Genomic DNA, 23,299 nt, shown 5'->3' with positions numbered 1-23,299 from the left:
TTACTTTAAGTACTGGACTGGAAAGACAATTCTTTTTTCTCTTTAAAAAAAACAAAAGCTTTGTTCAGAATGCAATATTTACATAGTCCTTTGACCAACACTTACATTTTTACACAATATATTTTGGCTACAGTTACCCCGTAGCAAAGGTCTGTGAGAGTCACTTTTACACACAGCTCACTCGTTCACTTACAACATTACAGCTGTTTATGGAGAGCTCTGAAGTCCCTGGTTGCATCTCGAGGCCCTCCTCAGCTTCATCCAGTTCCATGCTATTGAACTCATTGCCATTTCTATAACTGGTTAAAGTCAGGTCTTTCCCATACAAAGCTGTTGAGGTCACGTTCAGACACTGGTTCTGCCTCAGGGCTGATTTTTTGCCAGGCCTGTACTGGCAGCGGATGTAGTTGGAGAAAGCCCTGCGGTAGGTTTTGTTGAAGAGGGTGTACACCAGGGGATTGACCCCGGAGCACACGTACCCCACCCAAACAAACACGTCCAGCAGCTCACTCAACAGGTCTTTGTCACAGGCTTCCTTGCAAAGCACAGACATGACATTAGTGATGAAAAACGGGCACCACATGATGAGGAACAGAAAGAAGACGATGCCCAGGACCTTGGAGGCTCTTCGCTCGTTGTTGATGGACTGCATCGTTCCTTTCCGAAACAGCACTGCCTCCTTATTGACAGGGGAGTTCAAGTGGGAGGCCCCCTCGTGATTGTGAAGCATTGAAATGTTCTCTGTGTTGTTTTCCTTCTTGAGGCAGTTCACACTGCTCCTCCTCTGCTTGGGCACCTCTCCACACATGAACACCGTGGCCTGTCTCTGCAGCACCTGGACAGTCAGGCAATACGTGATCACCATGATGATGAGGGGGATGAAAAACGCCATGAAGGATCCAATGAGGACGAAGTTCTCATCATTCAGGACGCAGGTCCCGTTTACAAACACCCGGGAGTCATCCTGCAAACCAATGACCGGAATAGGCATGGATATCCCTAGGAAAATGAAACCAAAAAGGAGATTGTTACCCTTGGAGACCGGGCTCCAAAGAGGCAGCAGAGACAATGCAGGTCCTGCATGCATTCAGCCCACTGCCTAAAGCTGCTTGGAAGAGAAGTTACTGTGTCACAGACGTCTTTTATGAAAAATCCTTTCCTTAGGATTTTTCCTCCTGAGAATCTGGGAGGCCTCAGGAACAAAATGTAAACAATGGTTATCTGCTGCTGTGGAATGCAACAGGTGCATCTGTGATTGGTCTCATGTGGTTGTTTCTAATTAATGGCCAATCACAGTCAGCTGGCTCAGACTCTCTGTCCGAGACAGAAGCCTTTGTTCTTTCTTTTTCTTTCTTTTTCTATTCTTAGCTAGCCTTCTGATGAAATCCTTTCTTCTATTCTTTTAGTACAGTTTTAATATAATATATATCATGAAATAATAAACCAAGCCTTCTGAAACATGGAGTCAGAGCCTCGTCTCTTCCCTCATCCTCTGGCCCCTGTGAACACTGTCACAGTTACTGCTTCCAGGTGAAAGGGAAGCATCCAACAACACTCCTGGGAACACAGCTCCAGGGTAGGACACCCTCCTCCAGGAACAGCAGCAGCTTTGCTGTGCTCCACAGCTGACTCAGTGAGTGCAGCCTAACTCCTACTTTTCTAGCATTAATTGGAATTTGTGGGTGTAGGAAAGGCAGTCACCACTCTGCTGTGTTCCAGCTGACCACTCCATACCCACCAGTTTGAGGGTGGTAGATTGAAATCACTGTCATAGGGTAGAAAGGATCAAATTTTAAAGAGAAAAATGTTCAAATTATGAAAGCACTACAGCTATGAAGATTCAAGAGCAAGATTCTTACAGTAATTAAAATAACCCTGACAGAAAAAGAGCCACTTTTTCATGGCATCACAGACACATGGAAGCAAAGTTCTGGATCTCAGGAGAGTCGTACACAATCTCAGTGCAAACAGAAAGTGGTATCTGCAAGACATCACTCAAATATTTTTCACATGTACTGAGATCCAAACTTCATCCCTTGATCTGTGAAGCTCAGTCCCACATCAGGACGGACCCAAAACCTTCCAGAAGCAACAACATATTTTGGAATGCCACAACCTGTGTGCACAGAAAACACATGGTGGGCCAGATCTAGTTAAAGTATCATGGGTTCATCTAGTCCTGTCTCATATCTTTGGCAAGTACCAGAAGTTTAGGGCCATGGTACAAAATGGGTACAAAATGGGGCAGCTGTAAGCATTATACCTTAGAAAATTCCAAAGCAAGAATTTGCATCCAGATCTCATTTTTAAAATAACCTTTGAGAGATTTATCTTCATGATAAATCTTATGAATCCTTCATCTAATTTCTAACTCCACAATACTCAGTGGCATTCAGTTCCTCAATCTCCCTGTTTTTCATCTCAACCAAGTGCTTCTTGCTCATTTAAATTTGCTGCCTGATAATTTCCTTTGACTCCCCTCTGTACGTGTACTGTGAGAAACAGTGAATAATCACTATCTGGTCACCTTTTCCACCTTCTAAATGATTTTATAGACCTGTTATCATCTCTCCTGTCTGACTTTTCTTTTGGAGCTGAAGGATGCCATTCAATTCACTCTCTCTCCTCATGCCAAATTCATTCTGTGCCTTTGATTATCTTTCTTTATTTAAGTTGTTTTTTGCCCTTTTAAAGAAACAAAAAAGCCCTGCACACCTGAGCAGCTAGAGAGCAACAGAGTGAATTCTGTGCTCCCCTCTGGGCACCTGGCTGCCATGGAGCACCACTCCTCAGTGGTCTGTGTGTCTGTGACTGGCCATGCCCTGCTTGAGCTCTTCCACCCAAGAAATAACAACACTGAGGCCATTGTTGCGTCTGAATTGATTTTTTGGAGTTGCTGTGAACATCACAGGTTCAAAAAGCTAATCCTGTGGGACTCTAAATTTCTTAACAGGAAGAATTACATGCTTAAGAGATTAACCGGGGCATTTTTACTACTCCAGCGAAGTGTTTTTCAGGATTCTGGGGAATTCATCTGCAATTTGTCATTACCAGAAAATTACCATTTGGCAGTAATCAAGTGATGGAATTTCTTCTGAAAATTAAGGATGATAAATGCCTTCTGTGACTGTAGCATGTGTTTTCTTAGCTTAGTACTAGTTCCAGGATTTGCTCTTCCTTCCCTCTACATGCCAATGCTCATGAGTTCACCTTTGGCAAAGCAGCTGCCTCCTTTCTGATATGTTACCTGCTATCTTCCTTGTGCCAATTCCCTGCCACTGCAATAACCTTCACCTCAGAAACCCATCATTAGACATCATCCTAATGCCTTGGCTCCATCAAACCACAGACATTTGGGAGAGGGTGGAAGTTAGACTGAGCACTCTCTACACAAAGAAGAAATCTAAATTAGGTCCATGGCATTACACTGGAGTTATATTTGCATGTATAACTTTATGCTTTAGTGCCCTCTGTAACACCTAACCTTTGAAATGAAACTCCAAAATGAATGAAAGTTCATTCATGAAGTAGTCATCATTTAAGTTGGTGTTATTGCTTTAGCCAAGGGAAATGAGATGAGGTTTTGGGAAATGTTCACACATAAACTGACATTAATGTGGCACACATAAGGTACATTTGGGAAGAATAACCTAGTTCTGGGTTATGATGGATAAACAAATCAAGAGCACTGATGGCAGCCTAAAACTCTGCATGAGCATGAGATAGCTCAGCCTTAATGACAGGGAATGAGGGGGCAGCTGCTGGAAAAGTGGAAAAATGGAAAAGTATCTCTCACCTCTCAGATAAGAAAGTGAGATTTCAAACTGAGAATGCACAGAAGAAAGAGAGCACTAAGTCTTTATTTGCACTTTCTTCCAGTCTGGTAAAATCCCCTCATTAAGAGCAGTAGGAAGAAAGATGCCCTCAGGTGAGCTGGCCACATGCTTTGATTCAGCTGTGAGCTGGATTCAGCACTGCTCAGGGGGCAGCACTACCCTCATCTCTAATGCCTTCCTTCACCTCACACCTCTCCTTTGAAACTTGTCTTTAATACATGATTTATCACCAATCCACTGCACAATTGAGTCTGAAAGGGAACCGATTCTGTACCCACCTTGGGCACAGGGACTGACTCACAGTGAGAAGTGTGAAAGGTCTCAGACACTTCAGAGGAGGTTCCTTCATGGGGATTACTGCAAATCACTGCTACCACCATCCTAAATGCACTAATACCTGCTTGCACAACAGCTCACAGCCTGGCCCTGTTTCAGCAGGGGTGCCTTGGTCACCCCTGAGCATTCCCAAGGCTCCTGGATGTGGATGAACATGGATGCCTGCCTGACTTGAGTTCTGCCCTTTGAACAAGTGCAGAGAAGGCATCCAGCTCCACCTGACTCAAGCAATCCACAGCATTAACAATGCAGATTTACTTGTCCATAATTTAGGAACTGAGGTGGTCAGAGAATACCAAACCCCACAGCAGTGCAGGAGGGTGAGTGTCCAATCAGGCCAGAGGCTCTGAAGCTGCCTGCTGTCCACAGCCCATTGTCAGTGCAGCCCCCTGAGCCCCAGTGCAGAGCATTTCCTGAGCTTCTCCCTGACACACATCAGGCTGATGTAGTGAGCCCAAGTCTCCAGCCTCAGAGGCATTTTCCAGTTGTGTCAAATAACCCTTTCTAACTAAGGTGGCAGCAAATTCCCCAAAACAGGCAATGCTGCTCCTAAAACTTGCAAGGTTTAAGTGCTGCACATTACAGTGCTCCTCAGAGCAAACCTGGTCCTGTTGTTTGAAGCCTGAGCAGTGCCTGGCACAGCTGATTTGCCCCACCAAGAAGACACTACCAGCCACTACCAGCCAGTAAGCCAAGAACCATGTCCCTGCTCTGGGCATCCTTCTGCCAGGCAGCAGCTTGAGCAGGACATCCCTTTACACCACAGCAGAGAAGGTGAGTGGGATTTTTTTCCTCCTTTAACTTGTTTGTCAGAGCAGCAGGAGGCCACAGAGAGAAGGATCCTCTGGATTACAAATCCAATTACAAATGTTGTCCTAACTGCTGCCTGTCAGCTTTAAAGATGTCCTTAAGCCAGTAGAAATGTTCACCAAATGGGGCTGAGATGATACTGTGGGCACAGAGTAACAGATGCTCTTCACAGATTTTAAATTAATAAAACAAAACCCAAATGACTACAAATACAGATTTATTAAATATTTACTAGAGAAAAACTTGGCTAAAAAGTCCAAATTTATGTTCACAGATACTTTGACTTAAATGAAAAACAATTTATTTTTTGTGTTTAATACCTTGTTTTCTTCAGTGAAAGCCCAGGAGCCTGACAGAGATTACAGAGATTACTGAATAACTGTGTCTTTGATGGCTATTTCCACTAAAAAAGGCAAGAGTTTCCACTCTTCTACATGAACACATTTTCTCCAAGGACAACTCCCTAACTAAAGAAAACAGAGGCATATGGGTTTACTCTGACTTTCCATGTGTGGAATTCTCAGGTTGAATACAAGAGTGGTCACATTTTGCTGCAGCTATGTGAGCTTGGGAAGGCCAGGGACCACCTCTCCTGGGGTCAGCACTGAATTCAAAGTCTGCTGTGTCCATGGGAAAAGCTCTTTGCACCTCACTGCCACTCTCCTGACATCTACAGATAATTGAAAAGGAAATAACAAAGAGAGAGCTGTGTGCCAAACAAGTCTGTGGCTGCCACAAATACACCAGTGTAAAAACAAGACCACTGCTGAACACTACATGTTCAAATCTACATCTTTAACCTCATATTTAAACAAACATATGTGAAAATAAACCTCATATTTAAACTAAAACAAATCTGTTTGGTTCCTTAACTGTCTCACAAAGTTCCTGCACATTTCTCTCATTCAGACAGCAAGAAGCAAACCCCACCAGCCAGCAGCCTCCTGCAGTGTGCAGGAAAAGACAGTGGGTTTAGAAACCAAAGCTTTTCAGAGGAAAATTGAAGAATGTTGGCTTCTGAAGTGTTCAAAATCACTAGAATTCCATATTGTCCCCATATTTCAGCAGACTAACTGCAGTGCCTTTCATGTACTAATATTGCAACAATGCCCCTTCAGGGCTGGATTAGCTCCAGTTTTATCTGACCATTCCAATAAAACAATTGTGCCAGCCTTGTATTGGTTGAAAGCCAAAGATAAAAGGGGGGATGAACTCTGAAGGATCTCCCTGCCCACAGCAAACAGATGAAAGCCATTAGTGGCTGTGCCTGGATGAGCTGCTGACCTTTTCTCAAACCTTGGGAGAGCACTGAGCAACCTGAGCCAGATGGAAAACCAGCAAACAACAGTATAAGACAGAAGAAATAAATTACTTTCGCACTTGCCCTTCTATCTTGCTAAATGACTTCTGTTGGTTTGCACAGTTTCTGACTGTGCATTTGAAGGAGGGTGATGGGGATCCTGCTCACACCAGAGCCCTGCCAGGGCTGCGCTGCCCCAGGCAGTCCTGGACTGATGCTCAGGAGCAGAACCTGAGACACAAACATCAGCATCCCCCTTGCTCATGGGAACAGACCTGGTGGGATGCTCAGTCTAATTTCTGTCCAAATTCTTCACATACTGTCACCATCTGCTGCTGTCCCAGGCAAAACCTTTCACTGACATCCAGTGACAAGGTCAAACCAATCCAAGCACCCTGAAATCACCTGGAATCCCAAGGTACTTCCCTTGCTCTGAATTCAGCTTGTTACCAGCCAATATGTTCTTCCTCACCTTGATAACTCTTGGTACTGTGCTGGGGAGATCAATGACCCTCTTGGGAGTCATGGAACAAGCACTCAATCAAAAAAATGTCTATAGATAAAATAACTTTGTAGACAACTCAAACAAGTGGGAAACAGGCAGATGACACCTTAGTGTCATAAAGCAAATATTTCAGTCTCACCCATGACCAGAAGGCAGGTCTGAAAAAGTTTTGTGAGCAGAAGCCACCTCTACTACTCCACAGGAGGCAACCTGCAGCCCAGCTTGCAATGCTAATGCCACCTCTGGTGAGGCAAACAAAAATTACCAGATCAGCATCACTGCAGCTCCTCTGCCTACAGGCTGAACTACAATCCCTGTTCTCAAGAGAAGAATTTTATTCAAACATACCCTGTCAGACATTCAATGTCAAATAGAAAAAGGCAAAAAAAAAAAAATTAAAGCACATTAATACAGTGTATTTTAAATCTCCCAGATCTGGAGAGATATTAAGCTCCCTTAGGCATCCAACTATTTTCCCAGCAATATATGTGGTTGCTGGCCTTCTGTTCAGGCAGTGCTCATAGTCAGGAATGTGTATGTTTTTCCAGGAAATGGAGGGTGATCATCTAATCTCTGCTTTGCCAGTAACAGTGGTTTCAGCACTGCTTCCTTGTGTCGAAGTGATGAGCCACAGAGCCTGCCTGCTTAGTGGGAAAGGTTTGAGCAAAATCCCAGATGAACATATTTTTGACCTTCCATGGGCTGTCTTCTTTATCAGCAGTGGTTTGCCCTTTTCCCATGAAATCTGTCCAGAGGTTTGTGCTAACCTGAAGCCTGCAAAGAAATTCCTGGGGTTTTGGTCTTGTCCTAAAGCATGATCTGCCAGGAGCAGCTCCAGCCCAGCACAGAGCAAAGGGTGCCAGGAGCAAACACATCCCACCAGCACAGGAGCCATGGAAATGCCTTGCTGGGCTGCCCCTGGCCCCAGAGACACTGATGGGCAGAAATGCAAACCAGAACCCTGCATGTGCTCTGGAGCTGTGACCCCAGGGAGCTCTGAGAGCTGTTCCAGGCCCCCTTTGTCTCCATGCACCACCTGCCCTCAGCACATCCCCCTGCCCTAGGGGAGCACAATTCCTTTTGGATCAGTGGTGCCACTCCAGGATTGTCTCCAGTGAGAGAGGAGAAGGCTCAGCTGGTACCTGGAGGCTCTTGAAGGACATCATTAGAGCAGCTTGCAAGCATGAGGCTGCTCAGCCCCTGAGAGACACAAACACTCAGGGCAGAAACAAAAAGCTGTTAGATGTAAGTTCACTTAGGCTGAGATGAGTGTGTACTGATCCTCACAACACACATTTATACTTTTCATATTCTTCCATATTTCTATAAATAGATCTCCTAAATAAAACAATGAAGCACTATGAAAGTTGAATGGGGATTAAAATTTCATTTTTAAACCTGAATGGTTTATCATACACACAAACCTCAGGTACCTCCCTGACATCAAAATGATAATCTCATTAATGAGTCAGAGAAAGAATGAAAAAGTTTTCAAACATGCACACACACACACACACAGACACACACACACAGTTTGTGGCATCTGCCTATGGCACTGACACACAGAGCAAAATTTAAAGGACAGCCCTATCTTGGTCACTTATGAACTAAATTGAAGTTACACTGCTTGTGAGGATGTGAAACTGTGAGCTGGAAAATTGGCAGCATGTGTAATTTCAGTTCTCTATAGCAAATGACCAAACCTTGAACACCCCAGGAAGCAGAGGAGAAGCCTTTTAACATATATTTGGGTCACAAGGAACTGAAGAATTAAAATGTTTCAGTTATTTTCATATCAGAAGCAATGTGTGTGTACCTCCACATCAGTGAAGTGCTTTCATTCAGATTTTCAGAGGGATATTTTGTTTATTTTAATGTTACCCAATTAACACTTTCTCCTGTATGACCCCGTGTGCTCCCAGGGTTTGGCTGCTCCTCACCACTGCTGATCCCTGCATGGGGACTCCACTCACCTCCTCACAGCAGGGCAGAGGAGGCTGTGAGATGGCCAAGTCCCCAAGTTACTGGTGAAAACTTTGAAACTACACAAAGTCTGAAATCTTGAAACAATACCAAGACTCTGCCAGCAGGCTCACACCTAAAATTGATTTTCATTTTCAATTGTGAGCATATTTCTGTTGCCTGTGTTTTATTTTCCAGCCTCAGCACAGTGCTATCTACCACAAAACTAATTTTTACAAGCCCAGCCCTTCACAGCCACTTTTCCTCTAACTGACTACAAAAATCTTGCTAAGTTATGTTTGCTAAAGCACAGGACAATTGTCTGTGATGTACTTTTATCTAGAACAAAGAGAACTTTGGAAAAGACCTATTCACAAAGAAATTGTCAAGAGACAGGAGGACTCTGTTATGTTCCCCTACTTTAAAACCTAATCATAAGTTTAGGCTTGTGCACCTTGACAAATTTGTAGCTCAATGAGCAAAAGAACCACTTTTATATTTTGCTGTCAGCATTAATACTTCAGAAAAATGGAATGCAAAGCTACTGAATTAAGATAAATTACATGCTTTTTACTTCTTATTTTGAATTCTGATTCAGAAACTGAATTCAGGATTCTTTGACTGGAATGCATTTAAAAGTTTCTTCATCTGAAGCAGGATTTAGGAATTGCAAACTGACCAGCCTGCACTTGAGCACTGCTTTGAATTTGAAGCTTAATCACAAACAGAAATGCCCAAATTCTTTTGTGAGACTTAACACCAAAGTGAGGATGAATTCATTTAACCTATTTCATCCTCCTGAAATAAGCACAGGATTTCACCAGGCCTTTCCAGGGTAAGGCAGTTAAGAACCAGAAAACAGCAACAATACACTTTGAGTTCTCTTTCATTCCATGCTCAGTTTTTTCCCTTGTCTGCCACATCTCTAAATTCATTTATGAAGTACAAATAGTTATGCTAAAATGAACTAGATACATACCAAAAGTACTTTTCTTTCTCCATTTAATGCACCCTACTGCAGAAAGCCCAAGTAAAAGGGTATCATATGCACTGGAGAGGAAATCTAACAGCATTTCAGTGCCCTGAACAGACTGTCTGGGGAGAATGGATTCTGCCTGTATCTTCAAAAAAATGAATGCAAGAAAAGGCTCTCCTGGGCCAGCAGTAGCTGCATCAAAGAGAATAAACTGAACATAAAGCCCAGATGTGCTGCACGTGCTCCCAGCTGTGATCCCAACACAGGAGGGCACACAGGCACAGCTGCACCTGGGAGGGAAGTGCTGCCCAGGGCAGCCCCCCCAAAGCTCTGTGCACCACAGAAATCCCACAGAGCAGCTGCTCACAGCTTCTTCCTAAAGACTTTGGGCTGCTGGGGAACAGCTGCAACAGCCATTGCCTTATGGAGGGCTGACAAACCATGTGCCTTGTGGAAAAGTGCTGTTTCATCTCCTTTCCAAGCTGTGTCTCCTAAGCTTCATTCTTTCACCTGTTTGAGATCCTATCCAATGCAGAGAGGTTAAATATCTCCTGAGGAAGCTGGGTAGGGGTGAGGTGTTTGCACTGTACAGCAGTACAGCCACCTCCCTTGGGGTGCAGCAGAGGTCACAGTTTTCCTATTTTCCATCATCATGAGCCCAATCGTCACCAAACAACTCCATGAAGAGACTGGCCTGTGTCTTTACTGCTTGGTCAGGCACCAGATTTCCTTACCAGTCTGCTGAATCAGTGAACCATGCATGAAGTAGCTACTTTATCCCTTGGACCCAAGTCCAAACCACAATTTGCTCCTCAAGGCACTGGTGCAGGCAGCCACTTCAGCACTAGCCAAAATTTCTAAGGATACGCCAGCAACATCTAAGGCAGCACAGGCAGAAATCTGCCAGTTAGCTCCAAAAATGCAAGCAGAACAGTTTTATTGCCCAGATTTTGCAATGTGATTTATACATCTCAGCCTGGGGGGGTGTCTGTCAGCTCTCCCTCTGCATTCCAGTGCAACGTGGAGCACAAATTCTGTGCTGACTCTGAGCCTGTGCAAACCAAGCCCATGTGAACTTGTCCTCATGTGACTGCTTATGTATTGAATTCAGTAGCTTTCTTTCCCATGTCAAGTAGAGAGCACAGAGAGTTTAAAATAATAGTAATTTCAAAAAAATCCTAAGTTAATTGATTAAACCAAATCCAATTTCACTGTGGATTATATTACCAGGGGAAATGGAGCAGGCCTGTGACACATGAAAATTTGTTTCTAATAGATATTCTTGTTATATTCATGAGGAGAGAAAGTATATTTTCCCTATTTTATAATTTTTTGTTTTTTCTCATAGCCTTTTCCCAAGTCAAGCTTCTTCAAAATCAGCCCCTGTGGCACCCAGACATCCAGAATCATATTCCACTTCTAAAGCAGGCAAAAACTCGGGAGAAATTCAAATACCTGGAACATGCTTTTCCTTGCAGTACAGCACTGAAAGCAAAAACCACTTCATAAAACAGAAATGAAATGTTAAATCTCTGTAAGACTGCATTTTAAACAAGCACAAAAGGCAACACAGCAAATGGAAGTGGTCATACAATTCTGCCCCTGCTCTCAAATGTCTCTTTTTTAAAGCACATTTAAAGAGTTCTACAAAACAAAATTTCTTCACAAAATTCTCAGTATTACAGAGTCATTTTGCCATCATTTTGTGTCTTCTTCCCTATTTTACTGCTGCTTTATTTATTGTGCTTTATCAAAGTGATACAAATGTGTCTTCTGTTACGCCTACTCCTCATTTACCTTCAAACTTGCTAGCTCAGTACCAGCAGCAGCCCAGCTGTGGCAGGGAGCAGCCCAGGCTATAAGGGCTGAGCAGGAGCAGTCAATACCTGGCTGACAGCCTGCCTCCAACCCTGTGCAGCTCCACTCAGACCATCACCAGGCCTCGAGAGAGTTCCACTGCAGCGACCGTGCGCTCTGAGCTGGCCGCGCTCCCCGTGCCGGGCTGTGCTAATGCTGTTTGCTGCTCTGTTTACACTGCAGTTTTACAGCACCACTTGTCCTGGTATTGCTGTTATCAGCACATTTGACAGGGACACAGCAGCAGTGGTGCTCTGAAAAATGACTGCTCCCACCAGCTGCAAGGAAAGGCTTCCATTTCCAGTTATTGTACTCAGGCATGCAGGCCAGGTAAATTAATTTGAGTATCCTCTTTAAAAGAAATAAATCCTAAATGAAAATTGGAGTAACACTATCATTCATTCAGACACAGTCAAGAGCCATGTTGCTTACCTATGGATATGGTCCAAACTGCAGCAATTTTCATAATGGCCTTGGTGCGGGAATTGAAGCGGCTGTGCTCAATGGGATTGCGAATTGCTACGTACCGATCAAGAGAGATGGCACAGAGATGCATAATAGATGCAGTTGAAAAGAGCACATCTAGGGAAATCCATATAGGGCACAACTGTTTAGGCAAAGGCCAAGCATAATCTGAAACATAGAGAGAAAAGAAATGAAAGGAAAAAAAGGAAAGGAAGTGATTTGGGAAGCTAGGCCATCATTTCTGAGGAACTGTTGGGATATTTTAGGTCTGTGACACCAGTAAGGGGCACGTGCATGAGGGGTACACAGGAAACCTCTCATGGGACTTGTCTATGGGAAGTTCCTGGCTCTGGACACTCCATAAACCCATAGCCAGTTCCCACACATGTGGTTTCTGTGACCAGTAACTAAAAGGCAGTGCCTGCAAGTGGCCATTTTTGCACTGTTTCCCACTCTTAACCTTTCTTCCATATCTTTACAAAATCATATATTACATTCCTTTATAACTCACTCATCACATTGTTTTCATGGATTGCAAAGAACTTTTTGGCATTAACTTGACTCAGATCCTTTCTAAAACTTCCTTGACATATCAGTCTCAGTTTCTGTCTGCTGAGGAGAAAGGTAGCAGACAGTTTTTGTGCACAGTCTAACACATAGCTAAATGACACTACTTCACCTTTTCTCCCCAGGCAGTGTGCCTTGATATCAAAGGAATACTTGCCTCCTTAAAGAGCAGCTGGGACTGAGTGGCTGGAGTTCAAAAACTGTTCTGAAGGTAGAGTGGGGTGTTATTCTTTACAGAAACTATGTTAGAAAAAAGAACAAACTCAATAGCCACATCTGACTGCAGCTGGTACACAGCTCATTTGGATGCCTGCACTTATTAAACAGTTTACTCAGTGCTGAAGTGACCCAGAAAGATCCTCAAAGGCCACTGATACTTAAATCAAAGCTCAGAGAAAATTGATTTGTGAATGATATCCCCATGTCAGTGTCCAGAATGGATTGTGTGAGATCAATAACATGTCCTGCCAAGCTCTGGGCTTCTTACCAAAACAAATCAAGACTATCTATAGCAGCTGAAAACATGAGAGACTTCATAATAATTGAATAATGAGATATTCTTGTGTCTTTATTCAGAACATGAATGTCTAAAGCAATCTTGAAGTTTACCCCAAGGATCAGAATCATCACTCAGTAGAATCAATGTTATATTAAGAATGGTGCAGCTCCATCCTACTGATCTCAAATGGAAAGGATGAAACATTAGTGTCAGAAATCATAGTTTGAAACAAATTACCCAGCCAAGAGAGACCCAGCATACCTTCATGCAGAAACCTAAGATTAACTGAACCAGAGTAAATTATTATAAATGTCCCAGAGAAGCCGAGGAACCTTTCACAAAGAGCACAGCAGAACGAGATGGACACATTAGCTCATTTTACCAGTGGGAAACAAGCAGATGAAGTGCTAAGTACTCAGCAAACCCACACAGCCAGACCTCAGCTCTGGGGAGATAAGCCACTCATTTCAGGGAGTGTGCACCATGTCTATTAAATGGACTGTGAGTGGACTGAAATCCACAGCAGCAAGCATTTGAGAGGTTCCTGTCAAAGGGAACTAAGTAAAGCACTTTGTGGCTGGAGCATCTTTACTTTAAAAGGCACCTCCATCTTTACTTTTAAAAGGCACCTCTGCTGTACAAATGAATAGAGCTTGATTAAATATGACTCAGCCCCTTTATAACACTAGGATCAAATTCTCTGCCTCTTGCTCACTTCACACTTTGTTATAGCTGAGGACATCATTGCCATCAGCCTGCAATTGAGCTCAGAGCTGCAGCCAAGCACACCTTGGATTTGCTGGGTGATGCCTCAGTGAATGCTCTGAGGAAGAACAAGTCAGAAATCCCACAAGTGGGAGCTGTGCTCCCTGCACAGCCCCAGGCTCTCGCTGCCAACACACACCAAAGCACATCCATCACACTTTACCCCTCAGTGCTCCTCTGAGCTGCCAGAGCCAGCTTTGTGCTCAGGCTGGGATGAACCAGGAGCACAAAGCCCTGAGTGCTCCCTGATGGAGAGAGCCGTCCCTGGGAGCTTGGGCAGCGTGACCATGGCTGTGCAGCAGCCTCTGCAGAGGGAACAGTGACACTGATGGCTACTCCCCACACCAGGCAGATGGCCAGGAAACCCCCAGTGTCTCCAGAAAAAGCCAGCCAGCCTCCAGGCTTCCTGTGCGTGGGAGCCTCTCGGGCTGAGCCGCGCTGCTGCAGCGGGCACAGTCTGATGGCTGACATTTGCTAGACCTGCAAGAGGTTTCTACAGCAACCACCTTTCCAGCATTACTGAATGATGAACAGCCTCCCTTGCCTCTTCCTTCAAGCTATCCAAACACTTCCAGTGGCTTATTTCCCCCCTGAACAGCCTCTGCTGCTGAAGTGCACTAGCACACATCCCAGTGTGGGGACAGCAGACATCACCTGCTGCCAGCCCTGGCCCTGAGGAACCACAGACACCAACACACCCAAGCCATGCTGCCCTCAAAACTGCCCAGGCAAACTGGCACGATGCTTTTGAGGATAAAAAGTGAGATGGGAGTTCTCCTAATGCCAAATCCTGTTAGTCCTTCCCCTCCCAGAGCACTCTATTACACTTCCAGCTGAACAGGCACGAGTAGACATTTTACTGTCTCAGGAAGTTTCCTAAAATCATCTGCAATAACAAAATGTCACTCTGGAAATTTGTAGAATGGCAGCTTGTAACACATCACAGTAGCTCAATTGGAAGGGCATAATATATATTCTAGCTCGAAATGTAAGTATTTTTAAGTAAGCATGGTGCGTGCCTTTGAAAGACACCTACACAGACTACAAAGCCAGTAATTTGTAAAAAAAGAAAAACAGCTTTATTCTAATTCTGTTTTGAATAAATGTACAAAACATAGGAAATGTGCCCTGTGACTGTGCCAAGATGCAAACAAGGATTAAAAAAAGTCTGTTAACGATGTCATACCTTTAAAATAATTTTATCCTCAGAAACACTCTAATTACAGAGGGTAACATTTCTCTAATTTGTTCTTTTTTCTCTTATTTCATTTAAAAAGAATAGCAATTACCCTATATTTAGAAGAGCAGATGACTGAGTGAAATGAATTCTTAGACCCCAGCACCTCTAAGATATAGTAATTGCATTGCCAGTGAAAAATATTCATCTCAGTCCAAATTTGGCTCCAAGAAAGAAACAGTTCTAAATACTTGCATAAGCAAAAAAACAAATTCTTTGTAACAAACACTGATTTTTGTACCTTGAATTAATCTGAGCCCTTAAAATCATATATTTAATGCACTGGCAGGTAGACAAGTGTCGATAGGTAGACAGGAGAGTGCTGAAGGGAATTAGATGAATGCAGCAGATCAAAACAGAAGTTGGTATTTCTTTACACAGCATGTAATCAAACCACAAATTTTTTTTGCCTCCAGATATTTTGTGGGTGTTGAAATTGACACTGGCCAAATTAGCAGAGAAAAGTGTACAGAAAACTATTGCAGTGATATTACTTTGAGGTCAGTGCTAGCCTCTGGTTCTGATCAGAATAGAACCAGCATGCAAAAATCCTTGCAGGAAGGAAACTTCTGCAGCATATTGCCATCTCCTGGCATCTGTGGTTGATGTGGTTCCTCACAGCACACATGGGACAAACACTCATACTTAACCAGGAGTCATGGTTCCCAGGTGGATTTCATCTCCTGCCCCAGGAGGAAAAAGCAAACCACAGTTCCTGCGTGTCACTGAAGAGCTGAGATGAGCACAGACTGCTGGCAGAAAAACAAAGAAACTCAAAGCCATTTTGGCATAGTCACAGACCATCTCTGTGCGGAGTTAATTTGCTGTCAGATAAGAGTTCCTTACATTTTTTGTGTTTTTCATCAAGAAAGATGGCAGCTATGAAACTGAGTCACTTTTGTCAGAGCTTTATGCATATGGGTAAAAAGAGTTGCTTAGCACTGCTATTGGCATTGTTCAGTGCATGAGAGTCAGAATTACTACTGAAGAAGGAGGTGGCTGAACAATCCAAAACACAGCAAATGGAAGCAAAATTAATTAAGTCAAATGGTAAAACAGAATTACTCCAGATCGTAGGAGAATGGTCGTACAGAAAAAGAAAAAATGTCTGTTTCTTGTACATGTTCAGTACTTCTACAATCTGCTCCAGGATATCTCCTGGGAAAATCTAGTATAACACCTAGGACAAATCTGGAATAACAGCAACAAAATACCTGCTTACACAACAATGAAGTGAAGAACTCTGTAAAATTTATCTCTGTATCTTCAAGAGTTTTTCATGAGAAACTCACAGCAATCTGCATGAATCATTCCTTTTCCAGCCGTGAACAGGAATTTGGAAAAGGTTTCAGCAAACATTTGTTGTGTTTAGTCAGTGCCTTGTATCTATTGGGATGGAAAAATGGATAAAAAAACATCCTTCAAAATGATACAGGAATAAAAACTATATATTTTGTCTCATTATGACATTTGACATATATGCAGACCATATATACTATTTATATAAAAGAAACAGAGCTAACACGTGCAAAATAAGTACTAAAGATGCTTATGTGTTTGAAATCCTTTTCTAAAATGTTCATTGGGTTGGCTAAAAACTAAAATATGTGTAATTTTCCTCATTTTAGGCTTCTGATATTTACTGTATTTACAATTCACTTTTAACTACTTTAAGGAATTAAATGAAGACAGGCAGCAGTTTTAGTAAATAAATCCCAGTACAAAGCAGAACCTCCCAGCAGTTAAAAAGGCAACACAGTGAGCTTGAAGCACCTTTATCATCCTGCAGCTGCCACAGGTCTGGCTCGGGCCATTCACTGACACACTGCTCTGCAGAGTGCTCTGACCCTTGGGAAGATCAGCAGAAAGATCCAGGAGACGCCTCAGAAAACTCCCAGGGAATTCCAAAAGGAGCAGAGTGCCCCAAGCAATGACAGCCCTCACTTGGGTTCCCTTGCAGCAGCAGACAATGCAAACAGCAGCCCAGGACAGACCCCAAACCTGTCACTTTCTGAGGGGTTTTGCTGCTTTTGAAGATTCTTTCACACATCCCCGGGAAAGCCACTGTTGTGGTTTGTAGAATAAAGTTCACACTTTCCCACTGCTTCTTACCCCGCTGCACCGTTGATGCAACTGAAGAAATTTGTACAAACCAGACTTTCCAGTGTTCACTTTAAAGGTTCATAGCTGCCACAGGCTTTAAAAAAATAGAAAGCAATTACATCCAGTTTTAACATTATTGCATTGCATTATTCCCAAGGGAATGAAAGAATTTAAATTATTCTCTTCTCCCTCTCTTATCTAGGAAGTAAAGCATTTCTAAGTCTAAAATACCACACCAGGAAGTGTAAAACTACGTTATCTCTTCTCTGCTAGTTTGTTTTCCTCAAATTTACACAGACAAATGACTCAGAGACATCCATATCCCTCTGAGAGTCACACACCCAAGGGTGCAGAAAATCTCCATCGTGCTCAAGAAGTACAGAACATTTTGCTTGGTCCCCCACAGCCATCAGTGTTTATACAGTCCAGAGAGGGGCTCAGGGACATGCAGCCTCCTGGCTAAAGCAACAGCTCATCTCAAGGGCAGCACTGCCAATCCTTTTGATTTCATCATCAATAGAGTGGAATTTAAAGTTTTTCCAATATATTCAACTCCTGGGCATCAAGTTACATGAGAAATCATGTTTATCTTTAAGTTTATAGTCTGCATTTTCCTAGAGCAAAAGAAGGCTGTCCTAAGGCCATCTGGATCCCCTAAACATCACATGTTCCAGCACAGTCAAGCACAGGGACATAACCTACACACAAAGAATGATGGTGACTTTTAGCAGAAGGATTCTGTTATTCAGTGCTGCAAGTTCAAAAAGGCTTGAATGTCCCAAGGGGTGCTTGTCGCAGACATTTTTTTATGAAAATCCTTTCTTAGGATTTTTCCTTCCTGAGAAGCTGTGAGGCCTCAGGAACAAAATGTAAACAATGGTTATCTGCTGCTGTGGAATGCCACAGGTGCATCTGTGATTGGTCTCATGTGGATGTTTGGATTTAGTGACCAGTCACGGCAGAGCTGGCTCTCTCTCTCTGTCCGAGCCAGCTGTCTTGGTTATCATTCTTTTCTATTCTTAGCTTAGCTTAGCTAGCCTTCTGAGATGAAGCTTTTCCTTCTGTTCTTTTAGTATAGTTATAATGTAATATATATATCATAAAATAATAAATCAAGCCTTCTGAAACATGGAGTCAGTGTTCTCATTTCTTCCCTCGTCCAAGAACCCCTGTGACCACTGTCACAGGTGCTGAGCAGAGGATGGGCTCTCAGATGATGGGATGGCCAAGGGAATGGAGAGACCACCAAGCAAGAAAAGCAGGTGATGGGATCAGTGTCCAGGGAGACACTGCTGGCATCCCACGCTTGGCTTGAACATCTGGGAGTAGGGGATGCTCCTTTGCCATAGTGCAACACCTCACTAACTAGGGATTTATTTGGATCTGTGCCACTGCTCACATCCAGCTGGGCTGTGACACTCTTCCTGAACTTTGCTTTTCCCCTGAGCTGTTTGTTTTACAGCTCCTGGAGCTGTCAGCATGGAAATGGGCATGGAGCAGCATGATCTCCTCTGGAAACCCCTCACTACTGAGGGAAACTCCAGAGGAGATGAATGGGCCTCCAAAGATATTTTGGTTCTTGTCTCACAAGTTACAGTGATTAATTGATGGGACTGTATTTTATTGCAAATTAAACAATTGCACTCACATGCTGTTACAAGAATTTTAGCTGGTATATTTTTCTTTCTATCCAGTATTGCAATGACTTGCAGTCTTGACAGGACGTGTAAGAAAGAAGGAAAATTAAAGCTAGAACAGATATAATTATCTGAGATAGGGAAAGGTTGCTTGAATACCATTTAAGTACTATTGTAAATGCAAGGAGCCAGTTTTCCATATACTATACTTGGAACAACCCTGTTAATAAAATGGGATGTTTGCTAAGAAGCAAAGCTAGTGAATATTGTTTTCATCCCAATGTCAGCATCTCTTCTCTTATGGAAATATAAAATTATTCTGGTGTGATTTGTCATTCCATAACTCCATGTGTTATATTAATTTTTTCATTTATTGGCAGAGACTAAAATTATGTTTGAAGCCAGAGGATAAATTTCGAGGCTCAGTGCTGTTCTCTGCTCACAGTTGAAGCATCTGTAGCTGCATCTGGAATTTTTGTATTGAGTGATATGGACAGTTAACAGAGCAATGGCACAATTAATTGAATTGTTTCAGCAAGTTCATGTAAAGAGTTCCTTACAGCCTTTTAACTCCAAAAGAGCAGTGATCTCTTCACACATTTCTGAGCGACATGTTTTTCGCAGTAATTGATCTCAATGGAACCACTGCCTAATAAAATATCCATAACAGTAAACATTTTCTATCCACTGATGTTCTGTATGTCAGCACAGCATCAGGAGAGCATCCTCTCCTTCAATTCCCTTCATGCAGCTCATAGATCAGCCTTCACCTGTTATTTAAACATGCAATAAAGCAACAGTTGGATGAACACCACACTGTAAGTAAGCCCACAAGCAAACACAGACCTCACACAAATACCTTCTAAACATGAGAATATAAATATTTTCAAATAATCCATCTCATTACAAAGTGCACAAACATGTGTCAGTAACAGGTGGTTTTCCTCGGTTCTGATGAAATTGAGAAAGATCCATTATCATAAGAAATAGCTGCCAAAGCTTACAGATCATCTGAGGAAACTAAAATTCAGAACTGAAAATGATGTGGCATTATTCAATTACAGCTGTCTGCTGAGCAGAAGCCATCTGCTTGAACTCAGAGTTCCTAATACCAAATCAAGTTTTTCAACTCTGCCTCAATCCTAGGACTGCCTCTAGGGCTAGGGAAAGGACACAAAACCATAAAGAAGAAATTTTTTAGGTATTTGGTTTTATTTCAGCATAACCCAGTGGCAACTCAGATGTCTGTGCTATGCTGACAGCTGCCTGGGAGCCTACACGGGATTAATCCTCCTTCTCAGCTCGGGCTCCCTCCTGACAATGCAGCTGGACAAACTGGCTTCCAAATCATGATAAAATACCTGATATCAGTAACAGATAAAATATTCCTTGGATATGAAGGGTTCCTTATTCAGAGAACATAGATCTGTCATCTTTTACTAGCTAACATTTTTATTAAATCTTCCAGGAAGATGACAAATTTGATAAGAATTTGCATACTCACTGCAAACTTTGTACTGCAAACTAGCAGTGCTGGCTTTGAGCATAGGATGCAGATGTTTGGTCTGCTCTACCTGCCATGCCCACTCAGTATTTTTTACCTACGTCTTGGGCTATAGAGCATGAAGTGAGATCTGCTGTTTGAAAAGTGTCAGTGATTTTGCCTCCCTCTTGCTGCAGGCTGCTTGATGTGCCCAGGATGTGATCCTTGTTCTGCCCCCATTCAGTGCAGCCCTGCACCTAAGCAGAGTGTAACCCACACTCAAGAGCTTTGGGGAATTTAGGGATATTGAAGGAGTTCAGTGAATCAGCTTTGCCACTAGGGACAGTGGGTTAATGCTCTGCTGCACTTCATGCCAGTGGGAGGCACAGTTTGCTGTCTGATGAGGTCAAAAGCCAGTACAAGCAGTTGGTGAGACTGATGCTGGCAAGAAACCACTGCAGCCAAAGGAAAGAAGCCATATTTTGGTCGTGCTTAGAGATAATAATTTTCATTCTTGGTGTTTCTCAGGATTTGCAAAACACATGCCACATTTAGTGTCCTCCAAGGAAGCTGATTCCTCCATCTCTGATTCTAAGTGATTATTCAGCTAGGAATGCCAGTGTGAGTGTGTTCCACAGCAGCCACTGCCAAAAGCAATTACTTGGGGGTTGCTCAGAAGCCAAGAAATTCTGGTCCTCACCCTCAGTGCCATCTACTGTCCTGCTGTCACTGCATCCCTTGGGTGCACACCTCTGATGTCTTGTGAAGGCTGACCTAGAACAGAGGCTAGAGGGAGTTAAATAAAGTAGAGATTTATTAAAAGACCTCAATGGATCCACCTTGGGCAGCATAAGAGCCCAGCCAGGGCTACACCCAAGATGAACCAAAATGGTCACAAAATGGACAACCAAAGTCATGGGGTCTCTCATTTTTATAAGTTCTGCTGCATTTGCATATTGGTGTTAATTGTCCAATTCCAGCTTTAGGTTATAAAGTCCCATCCTTCTTGTTTTTCTCTCTTCAGTCCATGTTGTTTGTACTCTTGGGTCTGAAATTTTGATAATTTGGCCTTGGTCCCCAGCTGGAGCAGGAATTGTTTTGTCTCCCTGCTCTGTGAAGAGAGCTCACTACCCCCTAATAGGAAGCTCAGAAGTAAACACTAAAGCAGCACAGAATCTGAAAAATATAAAAGCTGAAACCTGAGGCATCATCTCCCACTTGCAAAGCCTTCCTGCCGCTGTTCCCAGACCCCTCCTAACCAAGAATACAATTTTCATTACAGCAGAAATGTCAGGCTGGAGCTCAGCACACTGGGAACAGCACCTTCAGGGGCTCTCCCAAGGGAATAATAATAATAATGATAGCTCATTTGCTAATGAACACTGTTCCATGTGCACTAATCCCAAGGAAGTGTGTGAGCATATGAGCAAGTGTCACTTCTCTGGGAGTCTGTTGATCACCATGCACCAGCTCAGCAGAGAAATCTGTGCAGGTGCAACCTGCCCCAATTAAAAGGCAGCACAAGGAAGGATCATGGGCATTCCCTGAAACAGGAGTGGAGGACAATTCATCCTGTGTGTAAGCAAGAGACAGACATTTAATTAAAGAACTCTAACAGCAATCTAGAAAATGCCTGTATTGCTATCAGTTCTGTACTCTATAGCAATAACCTGCTGAACCATGCATGTACACAAAATATGCCCAGTTTGCACCCAGAAATGCACAGTTATCCATGAGGATTCCTGATGTGTGGTGTGGCCCAGATGAAAACTTAGGGAATTTTGCTGATAACTGTCTTCTAACTGAAGAATAAGATGTAGAAATGAGAGGAAGCAAACAAGTGCCACCATAATTTAACTACTTGATCTTGTCTCAAATCTTGAACAATACTTGAAAAATATTATTTCAGTAGCCCTTATCTTCTAGCACAATGTTTCGAAGTCTGAAGTTAACATCAGTTACCTAGCAGTCCTTCTCCACTTCTTCCCCATTTTCCCATAATTCTTAGATGTTTCCTTATTTTGCCACACCATTGAAACCCTGGAGGCTTCTTTCACATGCCTGAAAATAATTTTCCACAAGGAGACAGGGTCTGAAAGCTTTATTGGCTGGTGATCCTGCCAGGGAGCTCATTTCTCTCAGCAGCACAGGAGGCTTTCCTGGACAGACACCCACAGGACATGGGCAGAGACAGCAGAGAGCTCCTGCTGCAAACCCCCACCTCTGTGGTAGCAAAAATTACCAACATTAAAGACTCATGATGGGGTGTGTGGGCAGAATCATGGCCTGGGGATGTCTCTGCATCAAGCCTCGGAGGGAAGAAGGCCTGCAGCCCTCACTTGGCATGTGGCAGTGCCTCCCTTTGCACCTGCCAAGGCCTGCAGGATAATTCCATGTTCAGCCCAGGAGCACCAGAGCCACAGGTAAGAGGGGGCTCAGCTGCTGGCCCTCCTGTAGGAGTCTCCATTCAGACTAGCATATGATATGATATGATATGATGCTCAGATAAGGCTGGCTTGTCCCAAGCCCCTTGCTGTGAACAGAGCAGGTCACCCTGTCACAAGCACCCAAGCATCCAAAGCATTCCCTGGGGTCTGGGAAAGCTGTCTGGGAATGAAAACAGGGCCCCTGCAACTCTTCTCATCCCATGCCCTCCCAGAAGAGCTGTTACACCCCAACCAGCCTGATGAAACATCATTTTAAATCATCCCTTTACTCCCAGCAGCAGATTTGTCATTTACTGTCACAGTCCAACTGGTATAACCACGTAATTTGACACTGAGGATTTCCATGATTGTGAGCATTTTGTGCACACCTTGTTACTAGCTAAAACTGCTCATTTCTCTCAGTCGGTTATAAAAGAAGTTGGATGTGATTTAACCTGAGGTTATGGTGTTTTCCTACTGCAGTGCTTACAGCCCATTATATGCCCACTTGTTGTCAAACTGTTGGATGAGGACA

The 23,299-nt window shown here is 43.3% G+C and overlaps 1 protein-coding gene across 1 annotated transcript in view; it reads right to left on the bottom strand.

Annotated features, from left to right (window-relative positions):
- HTR2C (5-hydroxytryptamine receptor 2C) overlaps window positions 1–23,299 on the bottom strand; it is a 40,182-nt gene continuing 16,883 nt past the window's right edge. Inside the window, exons 2-3 of the mRNA XM_058814248.1 lie at window positions 12,015–12,215; window positions 1–999 (exon numbers count right to left, since the gene is read on the bottom strand). Coding sequence (XP_058670231.1) covers window positions 167–999; window positions 12,015–12,215 — 1,034 coding nt within the window. The 3' untranslated portion in view covers window positions 1–166. The remainder of the gene's footprint in view (window positions 1,000–12,014; window positions 12,216–23,299) is intronic.

The sequence above is a fragment of the Ammospiza caudacuta genome, chromosome 14, assembly GCF_027887145.1.
Source record: "Ammospiza caudacuta isolate bAmmCau1 chromosome 14, bAmmCau1.pri, whole genome shotgun sequence".
NCBI classification, from domain to species: Eukaryota; Metazoa; Chordata; class Aves; order Passeriformes; family Passerellidae; genus Ammospiza; species Ammospiza caudacuta.
Note: the sequence above shows the minus strand (reverse complement) of the source record. Positions and strands in the feature narration are given on the sequence as shown.